This window comes from Microcaecilia unicolor, chromosome 8 (genome assembly GCF_901765095.1).
Source record: "Microcaecilia unicolor chromosome 8, aMicUni1.1, whole genome shotgun sequence".
Lineage (NCBI taxonomy): Eukaryota > Metazoa > Chordata > Amphibia > Gymnophiona > Siphonopidae > Microcaecilia > Microcaecilia unicolor.
The window spans coordinates 55007997-55020786 of record NC_044038.1 but is presented as its reverse complement, the minus strand read 5'-3'; the positions used below and the strand labels follow the sequence as shown (position 1 = coordinate 55020786).

Sequence of the window (12790 nt, the reverse complement as noted above, 5' to 3'; positions counted from 1 at the left end):
TGTTAGGACATGCTGGACCAACGTGGCTCTGTGGTGGTGATGTCACTAGATCTTGCCTCTTGATCTCGTGGACCATTCTCTTCTGTCATGTCTACAATCTTTCGGCATCGCTGGCACTGTTTTCCAGTGGTTCCGCAGTTATCTTTCTGATTGTATCCAAGTTACCCACAGTCATACTTCTTCACACACCTTTTTCCTGTTATATCTGGTATCCCACAAGGCACTCTATCCTAGTCCTTACTCTTCAGTATTTTCATTGCCCCACTTCTCACCCTCGTTCAGTCCAACCACAGTCTCCCCTTTTGCTACAGTGATGACATTCAGATCCTTTATCACATCAGCCCTGGCCAATCTGATCTCTTCAAGCTGAACCACTGCCTGTCCAAAGTATCTGCCTGGCTTCGTGACATTGTTTTTGTTCCTTAACTCACAGAAATGAGCCATTCATTTTCCCAACTCTATCTCCCTCACTCCCTCTGCCTGTTCTTGATCAACATTCCCTTTTGTTCCAAGACAAAATAAATGTTCTTGGGGTGCCTTTTGATAATCTGCTCACTTTCAAATGAATGCTGCCTTTTTTGCACTCTATTGAATCTGTTCTGTCATTCCTTCCTGTGTTTGCTTTTTACTTCTCCTTAGTGATCACTCACTTTGACTACTGTAATTCTTTGTACGCCGGATTTTTGCTTAAGTCTTCAGCTAGTGCAATCCACTGCAGTCCGCCACCTAAACTATTCCAAGCCCTTTAATCACATCACTCCTTTACTTTCTCAGGAACATTGGCTTCCTTTGTCACGGATTCAGTTCATTCGTCCTTCAAATCCTGTCTCCCTGCAAAATTGGAACCAGTGGCTTATCCTATATATTTGTTAAAAGTTGATAAATTGAGTGATTGAAATACGCATATTTTCAAGCTTGTTAGTTCTCTTCAAATAAGCATATTTTCAAGCTTGTTAGTGCTTTTTCATGGGTAGATCTGTCGGTTGGTGCATGTTTTCTGCTTATGGTGTAGTGCTGAAGATTTCAAGGCACAGCTGTCTAAAGTTAAGATTGGTAGGGACCAGGGTTTAGAGACATTTGCTGCACACTGTTTTACTATTACTGTCTGAATGTGCTTTGACTTTTTTTTTTTTTTTACCCCCTTTTTTTTTTCTAGCTTTGGGAGCTGCCTATGGTACAGCAAAAAGTGGCACAGGAATTGCAGCCATGTCGGTCATGAGGCCTGAGCTAATCATGAAGTCGATCATCCCTGTTGTCATGGCAGGAATCATTGCCATCTATGGCTTGGTGGTGGCTGTCCTCATCGCCAATTCTCTTATAGAGCATATCACCTTATACAAGTAAGTCTTTACAGCTTCTACCACAGTGGCATGCCCTCTTTACCATACACTTTGCTTAAGTATTGTAAAGATTCTCATAAGTGGTTATGTGTAAGGCAGCTCAGATTCAACGTATTATATTTAATTATTCTTGGTTAAATATTAAAATACAATATTAGAAATGGGCACACCAAAAATAGGACATGGAATTTAGCTGCTTCATAGCAATTGATGTTATAAGAATCCCCATTCTAGAGGTTGAATAGTCTTGTCTTTGGTTCATATGGCTTATCAAGCTGTAACCTTGCTAGTTAAATGTAGGAACCTGGCAGTTAAATTATAGTTATCAAGTAAACTTCTCAAAGATATCAAACATAGTTTAGATCAAAACTGTTCCAATCAAAGATTGTTAATGTCTGGGCTGTACCATCGAAGCAGAGAAGAAATAGAGAAACTGAACTTTCCAAGTGACATCAGCATAATCTTCTGGTGTTCAGTAGGAAGCTCCAGTGGCGAATTGCTAGGGTCCTAGGTTGTGGTCAGCCTGGAAGGTCCTACAGGCCTCTGCACTGTTCATGTGGCTGGGTATGCCAGTAGGCTGATGCTACACAGCCTGCATGGTTTTCCTTCTTATCTTGAATCTGATGCTGTTTCTGGTAAGAAGCAGGGTGTTATCTGCGTAGGATAATAGTTCATTAAGTTCTAAGTGTATTGTGGCTTGGGATGATGTAAAGAGGTTGAACAGGATCGGTGAGAAGGAAAATCAGTTAGTAGATCAGCAGTTGGAAAGGTGGTTTTGCTTGACAGTATAGCTTTGATTTGAAAGGCATTCACTGAACCATTTGAGCACAGTCCCTGTTCCTATCTGATCCAGGCATTCGAGTATTAATGTGTGGACAACCACATCGAATGCAGCCGATATATCGAATTGGAGAAGAAATTACTCGGTTGCCTTTGTATATGTATTTGACATATGTAGTTAGAACTAGCAGTAATGTTTCCATACTATGTGATGATCTGAAGCCAAATTGTGACCAGTGTAAAATAGAAAATTTTTCCAGATAAAGTGTTTACTAATGTAGGTTTCTAATGCTTTAGTAAAAAGGGGTATGCTTGCCACTGGACAGTAATTTGCAGGCGATGTTAAGTCTCCCTTCAGTAGTGGAGTCAGAACAATTTTGCTTATGTCAGGAGGAAGAGAGTTAAACTAACAGCTCATTGAGATCGAGTAACCAGTTTACTTATTCCATAGGGATGGATTTGAGTGGGTGTTTTGGGCATCAATCTAGGGAGCAGTTGGCTCGGGAGCATTTCAACAGTATTGATCTTACATCCTCAACTTAGTTGTTGAGAAGGTTCCCTGTTTTGAGTCCTTTGTTGTAGGACCTCCGGCGATTAAGGCTAAAATATGAGTTGGGCTATTTTCCTCTGTTGGAATAGCCTTAGTTTGGATCTAATTTGGAGGATCTCATTGGCAAAGTGATCAGCGCAGTCTTGGGCAGTGGGACATGTTTTCTGTGAAGCTTCATCCTTATTAGTAGAAACTAGTGTTTTAACTAAGTAGTTTTTGTTGTCTCGATCATCTTGACCTATTAGGCAGCTATAGTATTGGCGTTTGGAGTCAGCTACCTTCTTTTTGTAGCGTCAGAAGGCTGACTTCCATTTGGATCTTTTCTCCATTGCTTTTCAATGTGCGTTGTTAAAGATTTCAGGACAGAGTTCTGCGTGAAGGTAGACTCACTATAATTAGGTAGGGTTCCTCATTTAAGCTGCTATTCTTCCAAAGTCCGTTGTGCAGCAGTAGGGCAAGTTTTATGTTGGGTGAGAGGCCACAGTGTAGCTCTCATGTCATAGAGTTGTTGATTTCCTTTGTTTGCTGTTTGAAGTATGGTTATAAGTACAGAGCTGAGCAGGTCAAGTATTTAGAGAGAATTGACCTTACGTATTCCTTGGGTTCCTCTAACAGACTGCCATTCTTCCATAGTCGTGCAGCTTTGAAGGGAGAGTTTATGGGGAACACTGAGCCACAATGTGGCTCTCATGGTTACAAATCCAGATAGTTCTCTCTTTCACTCAGGAAAAATGTCAGGAAGTGTTATTTCATGGAGAGGGTGGTAACTTGGAATGCCGTCCTGCAGGAGGTAGTGGAGATGAAAACAGTAACGGAATTCAAAATTGCATGGTTTAAACACAAGGAAGGAATTGATCCATAGAAGCTTACTGGAGATTGGGTGGCAACATCAGTAATTGGGATGCAAAGCTAGTGCTGGGTAGAATTATTTTTTTATTTATTTATTTTTTTTGTTACATTTGTACCCCGCGCTTTCCCACTCATGGCAGGCTCAATGCAGCTTACATATTGTATACAGGTACTTATTTGTACCTGGGGCAATGGAGGGTTAAGTGACTTGCCCAGAGTCACAAGGAGCTGCCTGTGCCTGAAGTGGGAATCGAACTCAGTTCCCCAGGACCAAAGTCCACCACCCTAACCACTAGGCCACTCCTCCACTCCTATGGTCTGCCATGAAAATGTCAAGGACAAATCACAGGTATGTATATAAAGAATGGACTGTACAGGTCTTTATCTGCTGTCATTTACTATGTATGTATGTTACATATCTTGTTGGGCAGACTGGATGGATCATACAGGTCTTTATCTGCCGTCATCTGTTACTATATATTCAAGATGCAGACTTGGAATTAACTGCAGGCAATGAAGAGGGGAGGAGAAGATGTGAGCAGTTCAAGTATTTGTAAGACAGGCGTCATTGACCTTAATCATACCTTGAAATGTAGCCAGGGGAAATGCTTGGTAAAAGTCCAGTATCTAATATTTAACAAGCACTTTGATCATTAAAGACATTCATCAGATCGATGTTTCACTCCTGTAAAATTATTTGGAAGTTTTAATGCTGAGGAAGCTTCAGCAAGATAACAGCTTTAAATCCATATACGCTAACCACAGTTACCCCATCTCAGTAAGACTATGGACTTTTCCTCCAGGAACTTGTCCAAATTTTTTTTTTCCAAATCCAGACATGCTAACCACGGTTACCCATCCTCAGTGAGTTCGACAACTATTCTTTGAGTGAAAAAATATTTCCTCCTATTTGTGTTAAAAGTATTTCCATGTAATTTCATAGTGTCCCCTGGATTTTCTACTCTTTGAAAGAGTAACAAATTGATTTACTTTTACCTGCTCTACACCACTCAGGATTTTATAGACCTCAATCATATCCCTCGTTCAGCCGTCTCTTTTCTAAGCTGAAGAGCCCTAACCTCATTAACCTTTCCTCATACGGGAGGAGTTCAATCCCCTTTATCATTTTGGTCACTCTTCTTTGAACCTTTTCTAATTCCACTATATCTTTTTTGAGATACGTCAACCAGAATCGAATGCAGTGCTCAAGGTGAGGTCGCACAATGGATCAATAAAGGCATTTATAATAATCTTGGTCTTCGCATCCCTTTTCAAATTCCTAGCATCCTGTGCTTTTTTGGCGGCTGCCACTACACACTGGGCAGGAGACTTCAGCGTATTGTCTACAATAACACCTAAATCATCATCTTCACTGCAGACTCCTAAGGTGGACCCTAGCATCAGGTAACTGATTCTGATTATTCTTCCCAGTAGGCATCTCTTTCATTTGTCCACATTAAATTTCACCTGTCATGTGGATGCCCAGTCTTCTGTATATTTTCTTAGTGACAGCTCAAATTTGATCATGTTATGATAACTGTTTCCCAGCAGATCCAAAGCCCTGCCTTCTATTAAAAGCTAGATCTAAAATAGCTCTCATCAGTTCTTGCACCAGTTGCTCCAAGAAGCAGTCGTTTATTACATCTAAGAATTTTACCTCATCTGTTTTATCCAGTCAATATTAGGATAATTGAGGTTGCCCATATTTATGTTGCCCAATTTGCCAGCTTTCCTAATTTCTGTAAATATTTCTTAATCTCTGTTCATTCTGTCCCGGCAGATGGTAGTGCAGCCCTACCAGTATGGTCTTTTCCTTCACACATGGAATTTCTAACCACAGGGATTCCATGCTGCTATCGGTTTCATATAGAATATTTATTTTGTTTGACTCAATTCCCTCTTTAACATATAGTGCAAACCCCCTCCCCTCCAATTTGATCCACTCTATCATGTTATCTGTACCCTGATAAGTGATTGTCCTCCTTCCATCAGGTCTCTGAAATGCCTATTATATCTACTTCCTCGTTTAGTGCTATATACTCTAATTTTCCCATCTTATTTTTCAGGCTTCTAGCATTTGTATATAGATACTTCAAATTGTGTGTATTCCTCGTATCTACAAGCTGCTTTGAAGTTGACAGGGATAACTTGCATCCTTTACTCTGTCCTCCCAACAAACACTTTTTTTTTTTTTTTAATTCCGTAAAGATCCTGTTTCAATAGTAATGTATTTGGGCTGAATTGAATACGAATATTTCATTACAGCCCTAACAACTGGGTGATGTGTAGGGTTCAACCCCATGGGGCCCTGCCACAGAGGGTTGCAGATCTCCGAGGACAAGCAGGCTTATAGATTCTCACAAGTGGGTGACGCGGACCTGAGTCACCTGGTCTCGGATTTACAAAAGTAAAAACAGAGCTTCCTTGTCATCAAGCAGATGAAGCCATTATGTATGGGTTGTGTCCATCAACCAGCAGGGGGAGATAGAGAGCACTCAAATTTCACAGTACCACATGGTCAACTAGTTCCACTGCCTCTTCAGTATTCTCTATCTCCCCAAGCAGGGTGGTTGCAGCTTGATCAAGCTCCTTAAAAAATCTGCCTGGGGGTGACTCCTGGCTTGCCAGTTGTTAGCCGGGGTGTTAGAGGCTATAGCAGCTTCACTTTAAAGGCACATAGGTTAGCCCTTTCCCTGCCTTACCCATCCCCCCAGTGGATGTGAGCACATTAGTTTCACTTTTCCCTGCTCTTTCCCACTCTATACTTGGTGGATGCAGGCACATTGGTTCGCCTTTCCCTGCCTTTCCCACTGTTCTGTACCTCTGGAGTTGATTTGATTGCCTCTTTTGCTGTTTTCTCTACTTTCCTCACAGCGTTTAAAAAAAAAAAAAAAGCAAGAGGTTTTCTTCAGTTTCTACAGCGTGACCGGAGCTTGTATACTCGGTCCAGTGAGGTAAGAGTGTTTTCTGACTGCTCCAGGGAGGGCCTGTGATCGGGACGTTTTTGGCGCGAAGCCGCCATTTTGAATTTTCCGCCGTTTTTTGGCGATGGCTGCAGAGAGCGTTAAGCGCTGTTCCAAGTGTGGCAAGCGCAGATCAGCAGCGGGGCTCTGTAAAACATGCTGTTCAGGTGTAAGAGCCGGCCCGAGCATGGCGAGCGATGATTCTTCCCGCTCGGTGGAGCTGGCAGCGGGCGCCATTTTGAAAGCACCACATGGCGCGACCCCCACTGAGGCGGAGGGTCTGGAGACCGGAGGGGGCCCTCGAATTGAGGCTGGCCAAAGAGCTACTAGCCCCGGACTGGAACCGGGTGCCCAGTGCGAGTTTTTCTCCCCTGACTTTGTATTATTGCTTCATAATGCATATATGCTTAAAAGAGCTCAGCCACAGGGGTTTTCTACGGCCCCCCCCCCCCCCCCCTTTACTGCCCCTCCGGTGGATGCAAGCCTGGGATTGCCCTCTGAGGCGTTTTTCCCTGATAGCTGGCCGCAAGAGAAGCGCAGAAGGGTAAATGCACCTTCAGAGAGTGACGCGCACCCCCCCCCCCCCCCCCCCCCCCCCCCCCCCCCGTGGTCAGGATGTGGTGACTCTGAGGGGTCTGGCAGGCCCTCGTGGCCAGAGGAAACAGAGGAAGGTGCAGAAGGGCCACTGGATCCAGATGATCTGTCCGCGGTGAGGATTTTCCACCGCGAGGAGCTGCCAGTGCTTATTTCAGATTGTCTTACAGGTCCTCTCTTAGAAGATCCTGGGAGTGGCGTGGCCTCCTCTGGAAATCCGAGGATGGCAAGTACCAAAAAGCCTGCTCGAGCCTTTCCTTTACATGACTCCATCCAAGAGCTTATTTCAGCTCAATGGGCTGACCCCAAAGGACCTTTGAAAGTTTCCAGGGCTATGGGGCAATTATTCCCTCTGAGTGAGGAGCATTTGGCTTGCTTTGCAATGCCTAAGGTGGATGCCCTAGTCACAGCTGTGACAAAGAGAACTACCCTCCCGGTTGAAGGAGGTGTTGCCCTGAAGGACACCCAAGACCGTAGACTGGAATCAGCACTTAAACGGTCCTTTGAAATTGCTGGTCTTACTATTCAGGCGTCTGCATGCAGTTGTTATGCTGCTGGAGCCTGCCTGGCATGGTTGCAACAGGCAGTGGAACAGCCTGGTGATGGAGCGGAGCCCTTGTCTGAAGTGGCTCCGCGAATGGAGTCGGCCTTGTCCTTTTTGGCTGACGACCTTTATGATATTGTCAGAGCTTCGGCTAAACAGATGGCTGTAGCAGTGGCGGCTCGCCGTCTTCTGTGGCTACGGCATTGGGCGGCAGACATGGCCTCTAAGCAAAGGTTGGTGAAGTTGCCCTTTCAAGGCCTTCTGTTGGGTGAGGAGTTGGAGAAAATTGTGAAAGGCCTGGGAGATGCTAAACCCCAGCGCTTACCCGAGGATAGGCCGCGGCCTCCCTCCAAGGCTCAGGCGGTTCAATCCTCTTACAGATCTTGCTTCCGTGAAGCTAGAAGGTACCGCCCGGGGCATTCTGCTGGGTCCACTTCTCGTGGCCAGTTTTCAGCAGAGAAACTCCTTTCGCTCGGACAAACGTTCTGCAGCAGCGGGCTCAAGACCTGGAGTTCAAGGGCGACCCTCTCAATGAGGGTGAGGCGGCCCCCTCCTCGATTCCTGTTATAGGAGGACATCTTTCCCTCTTTCTCGGAGTGGGCCAAGATTACCTCAGATCAGTGGGTCTTGGACCTGATCAGAGAAAGATACCGAATAGAATTCGATGCCCCGATAAGAGACGTGCTTGTGGAGTCCCGATGCAGTTCTGCTGCCAAATGGGCGGCGGTAGAGGAGAACTTACAAGGCTTGATTCACATTGGGGCGGTTTCCCCCGGTGCCTCCCACTGATTTCGGCTGCGGCCGCTACTCCATTTACTTTGTGGTGCCGCGAAAAGGTGGGTCTCTCCGCCCTATTCTGGACTTAAAAGAATTAAACAAGTCCCTAAGAGTGCGGCATTTTCACATGGAAACCCTGCACTCCGTCAGTGCGGTGGTACAGTCAGGAGAGTTTCTCACGTCTCTGGACCTGAAAGAAGCTTACTTGCACATTCCAATTTGGCCCCCGCACCAGAAGTTTCTGCAGTTTGCGGTGATGGGAAAACATTTCCAGTTTCGGGCCTTGCCTTTTGGCCTCGCCACAGCTCCCTGAACCTTTTCCAAGGTAATGGTAGTAGCTGCTTTTCTCAGGCGAGAAGGTATCCGGGTTCACCCATACCTAGACGACTGGCTCATCAGAGCGGACTCCGCAACAGAGAGCCATCAAGCTACAGCCAGAGTGGTCTCAGTACTGCAATCTCTGGGCTGGGTCGTCAATGTACTACTACTACTATTTAACATTTCTATAGCGCTACAAAGCATATGCAGCGCTGCACAAACATAGAAGAAAGACAGTCCCTGCTCAAAGAGCTTACAATCTAATAGACAAAAAATAAATAAAGTAATCAAATCAATTAATGTAGCCAAAAGTCACCTGATCCTCTCGCAATCTCTAGAATATTTGGGGGCACGGTTTGACACACTCGGAATATATATTCCTACCCGAGCAAAGGCGGTGCAAGCTTCAGAATCAGGTCAGTCTGCTCCTGAGGATGCCCCGCCCGCGAGTTTGGGACATTGTCCAGCTGTTGGGATCGATGACGGCCACCTTGGATTTGGTGCCCTGGGCGGGAGCACACCTGAGACCTCTGCAGTATTCCCTGCTTCAACGATGGTCTCCAGTGTCTCAGGATTATCAATGCAGACTCTCTTGGCTCCCTACGGCCCGACTCAACATGGAGTGGTGGCTCTCAGACAGCATGCTGCGGCGAGGAATGCCGCTGGCGCTCCCCGATTGGTGCCTAGTGGTGACAGATGCCAGGGGCGCACATTGCAAGGGGAAGCATGCCCAGGGTCTTTGGACACCCGACGAGTCGGAGTGGTCCATCAATCACCTAGAGTTGAAAGCGGTGTTTCAGGCGCTTCTGGCCTCTCAAGTGACCCTGGAAGGATTGGCTGTCAGTGATGTCGGACAACACGACAACAGTGGCCTACATAAACCGAGAAGGCGGCACTCAGTGCAGAGCGCTGGCCACGCAGGCCGAACAGATTTGCCACTGGGCCGAGCTGCATCTAAAGTTTGTCGGCAGCTCACATTGCAGGTCAGAGCAAGGTGCAAGCCGATTATCTAAGCAGGCATCAAATTGATCCAGCGGAATGGGAACTGGCAGACGAAGTATTCCTGCAGATATGTGCCAAATGGGGCAAGCCCGTAATGGATCTTATGGTGACAAGCTCAACTGCCAAAGTCCTGTGCTTTTCAGTAGACTGAGAGATCCTCGCTCAGCCGGGTTGGATGCCTTGGCTCAACCCTGGTCTCTGGTATGTGTTCCTTCCGTGGCCCTTGATAGGGCGTGTGCTCCTGCGGATTCGGCTTCACCCAGGAGAAGTGGTTCTCATCGCCCCGGATTGGCCCAGGAGGCCTTGGTATGCGGACCTCCGACAGATGCTAGTGGAGGCTCCCCTTCCTTTACCTCTGGTACCGAACCTGTTGTCGCAGGGACCGGTGGCCATGGAGGACGCCTGCCGTTTTGGTCTTACAGCATGGCTATTGAGGGCGCAATTGAGAGGCAAAGGCTATTCCAATAATGTTATTTCCACTCTCCTGCAGGCCCGCAAGCGGTCCACTTCCGTGGCTTATGCCAGGATCTGGCGCCAGTTTGAGGCTTGGTGTGTTTCAAAAGCGATCACACCCATGCGGGCTCCTGTCTCGCCGATTCTTCTGGACTTTTTGCAGGATGGTGTACAAAAAGGCTTGGCCTATAATTCCCTGCGGGTGCAAGTGGCAGCATTGTCCTCCCTTCATGGTAAGGTTGCAGGCGTGTCTTTAGCTGCTCATCCAGATGTGGCACGGTTTCTTAGAGGGGTGCTTCGGCTCCGTCCTCCTGTGCGGGCACCTTGTCCAGCTTGGAACCTGGGGCTAGTTTTGAAGGCTCTGCAGGGTTCTCCTTTTGAGCCGCTACGGCGAGCTTCAGAGAGAGATTTGACACTAAAGGCCGTTTTTCTGGTGGCCATTACTTCAGTGAGACGGGTGTCAGAACTCCAGGCACTGTCCTGTCGAGACCCAGTTCTGCAATTTTGAGTCCGGGGTCACGGTTCGTACCGTGCCTTCCTTCATGCCTAAGGTGGTTTCAGCGTTTCACCTAAACCAGCCTATTTTTTTTACCCTCTTTTGTTAAGGAGGCGTTTCCAGAATCCTTTGGGCAGTTGCACCTGTTGGATGTGCGCAGGACTCTGTTGCAGTATCTGCGAGTTACTAATTCTTTCAGGACCTCTGATCGTTTGTTTGTTTTACTATCAGGTTCTCGCAGAGTCTCAGCGTCTAAAGCCACTATTGCCCTCTGGCTCAAAGAAGCTATCTTTTCAGCTTATCTGCTTGCCGGCTGGCTTCCGCCTGTAGCCTTTAAGGCACATACTACAAGAGCGATTTCTTCCTCTTGGGCTGAAACTGGAGCACTCTCTCTTCATGACATTTGCAGTGCAGCAACATGGGCTTTGAAGCTCTCATTTGCCCGACATTACAGGCTGGATGTGGCTGCTAGGAGGGATGCGCGTTTTAGAGCACAAGTGCTAGCGCGTGGTGTGACTTGTTCCCACCCTATATAGGGATTGCTTTGATACATCCCATACGTAATGGCTTCATCTGCTTGATGACAAGGGAAATTAGGTTCTTACCTTGGTAATTTTCTTTCCTTTAGTCATAGCAGATGAAGCCATGAGTCCTCCCTGTATGATTGTATGATGTGAATCTGTTTCATGTTCTGTTCTTTCCTGAAGTTCTAATCCTTCCTTGGGAGAAAGTTGGAAAACAGTCTTCAGGATTCTTGTTCACTTATAGGAGGTTGAGTTCATTCCCTCCAGGAGGATGTGTGTATTCCCTCCATAATTACAAAGAGGAGGACGAGTTTATTCCCTCCAGGAGGATGTGTTCATTCCCTCCTTTTGAGTTCATGCCCTTTTATGGGGCCATCGTTCACTGTGCGGAAAGTTCATGTTATTCCCATTGCGGTTTGTTATGCTGCTTTGGAAGCTTCAAATACTGAAGAGGCAGTGGAGCTAGCTGGCCATGTGGCACTGTGAAATTTGAGTGCTCTCTATCTCCCCCTGCTGGTTGATGGACACAACCCATACGTAATGGCTTCATCTGCTATGACTAAAGGAAAGAAAATTACCAAGGTAAGAACCTAATTTTCCCTTTCCTTAGCATCCCTCCGGACCGGCCCAGAATGTGACTGATGGGTTATGCATGCCTTCCAGCAGATGGAGACTGAGAAAAAAACTGTGCCTTTAGCCAGCCAATAAGAGCCCTCGCCAGCTAGAGAAAGATCCAGTAATCTCAGTCTCCAGCAGGTGGAAGGTGGTGAGCCCTTCAGTCTGACTTTTCTATTCTTTTCTCGTTTTACATTAAGCTTTCTTTCTTGTGGTAATTTCTCTTGTCTTCTTGTGCATTTTAAATTAAAAAAAGAAACAAAAACCTGCTCTTAGAGGCTGAGGTCCGTGGGGGTCTCTTTATCAGCCTCGGGGGGGGGGGTGTCACACTCGGAAGGCCGAGTCCCTCCCCCCTATTCCTCCCTGATGAGAGAGCATTATTTTAATGTTGGGATGCTTTAAGTAGCAGACAGTTGTCTGGAACAGTCTGACGCCTGTGAATTTCCTCCAGCTCTTCATGGGAAGAACTGTAGAGGCAGGGAGAGGCAGCTGCTCTTTAAAAAAAAAAAAAAAAAAGAAAATCCGGACTTTGGGCTCCGTGATTTGCAGCATTGCTGTTTGTGATTCAATTTGGCAAGCAAAATTAAGATTTCCCTCAAGTGCCTCGGGGGGGGGGGGGGGGGGGGGAGACTTTGGAGGATGGGAGAGGCAGCTACTAAATCTAAAAGATAAATATTTTCTATGTAAGCAGCGAGCTTCCCGGTCTGCTGGCTTGGCAGAGCCGGTTGTAGGTAGTAAAAATGAGCAGGGCTGCTCTGGAGCGATCAGCTGTTTCTGTTTCTTGTGTTTTTCGCTATGTCGACGAACTCTGCCGCGGTTTTTGTCAGCGGTGCGTTTTAGAAGCGACTTGTGCGTGTGTCCGAGTCCGTCTCCAGTGTTCTGCCTCTAGTCGCGCTTTCTTCTTCGGTTCCGATTTTCGGCGGGAACCGCTGCCATTTTGGAGATGATAATGTCGGATGTCAGCATTCTAAAGCAGAGAGCCTTC

At 46.6% G+C, this 12790-nt stretch overlaps 1 protein-coding gene across 1 annotated transcript in view; it reads left to right on the top strand.

Annotated features, from left to right (window-relative positions):
* Nucleotides 1-12790, top strand: part of ATP6V0C (ATPase H+ transporting V0 subunit c) — a 68962-nt gene that overhangs the window by 40799 nt on the left and 15373 nt on the right. Inside the window, exon 2 of the mRNA XM_030212578.1 lies at nt 1157-1340. Within this exon, the coding sequence (XP_030068438.1) occupies nt 1157-1340 (184 nt within the window). The remainder of the gene's footprint in view (nt 1-1156; nt 1341-12790) is intronic.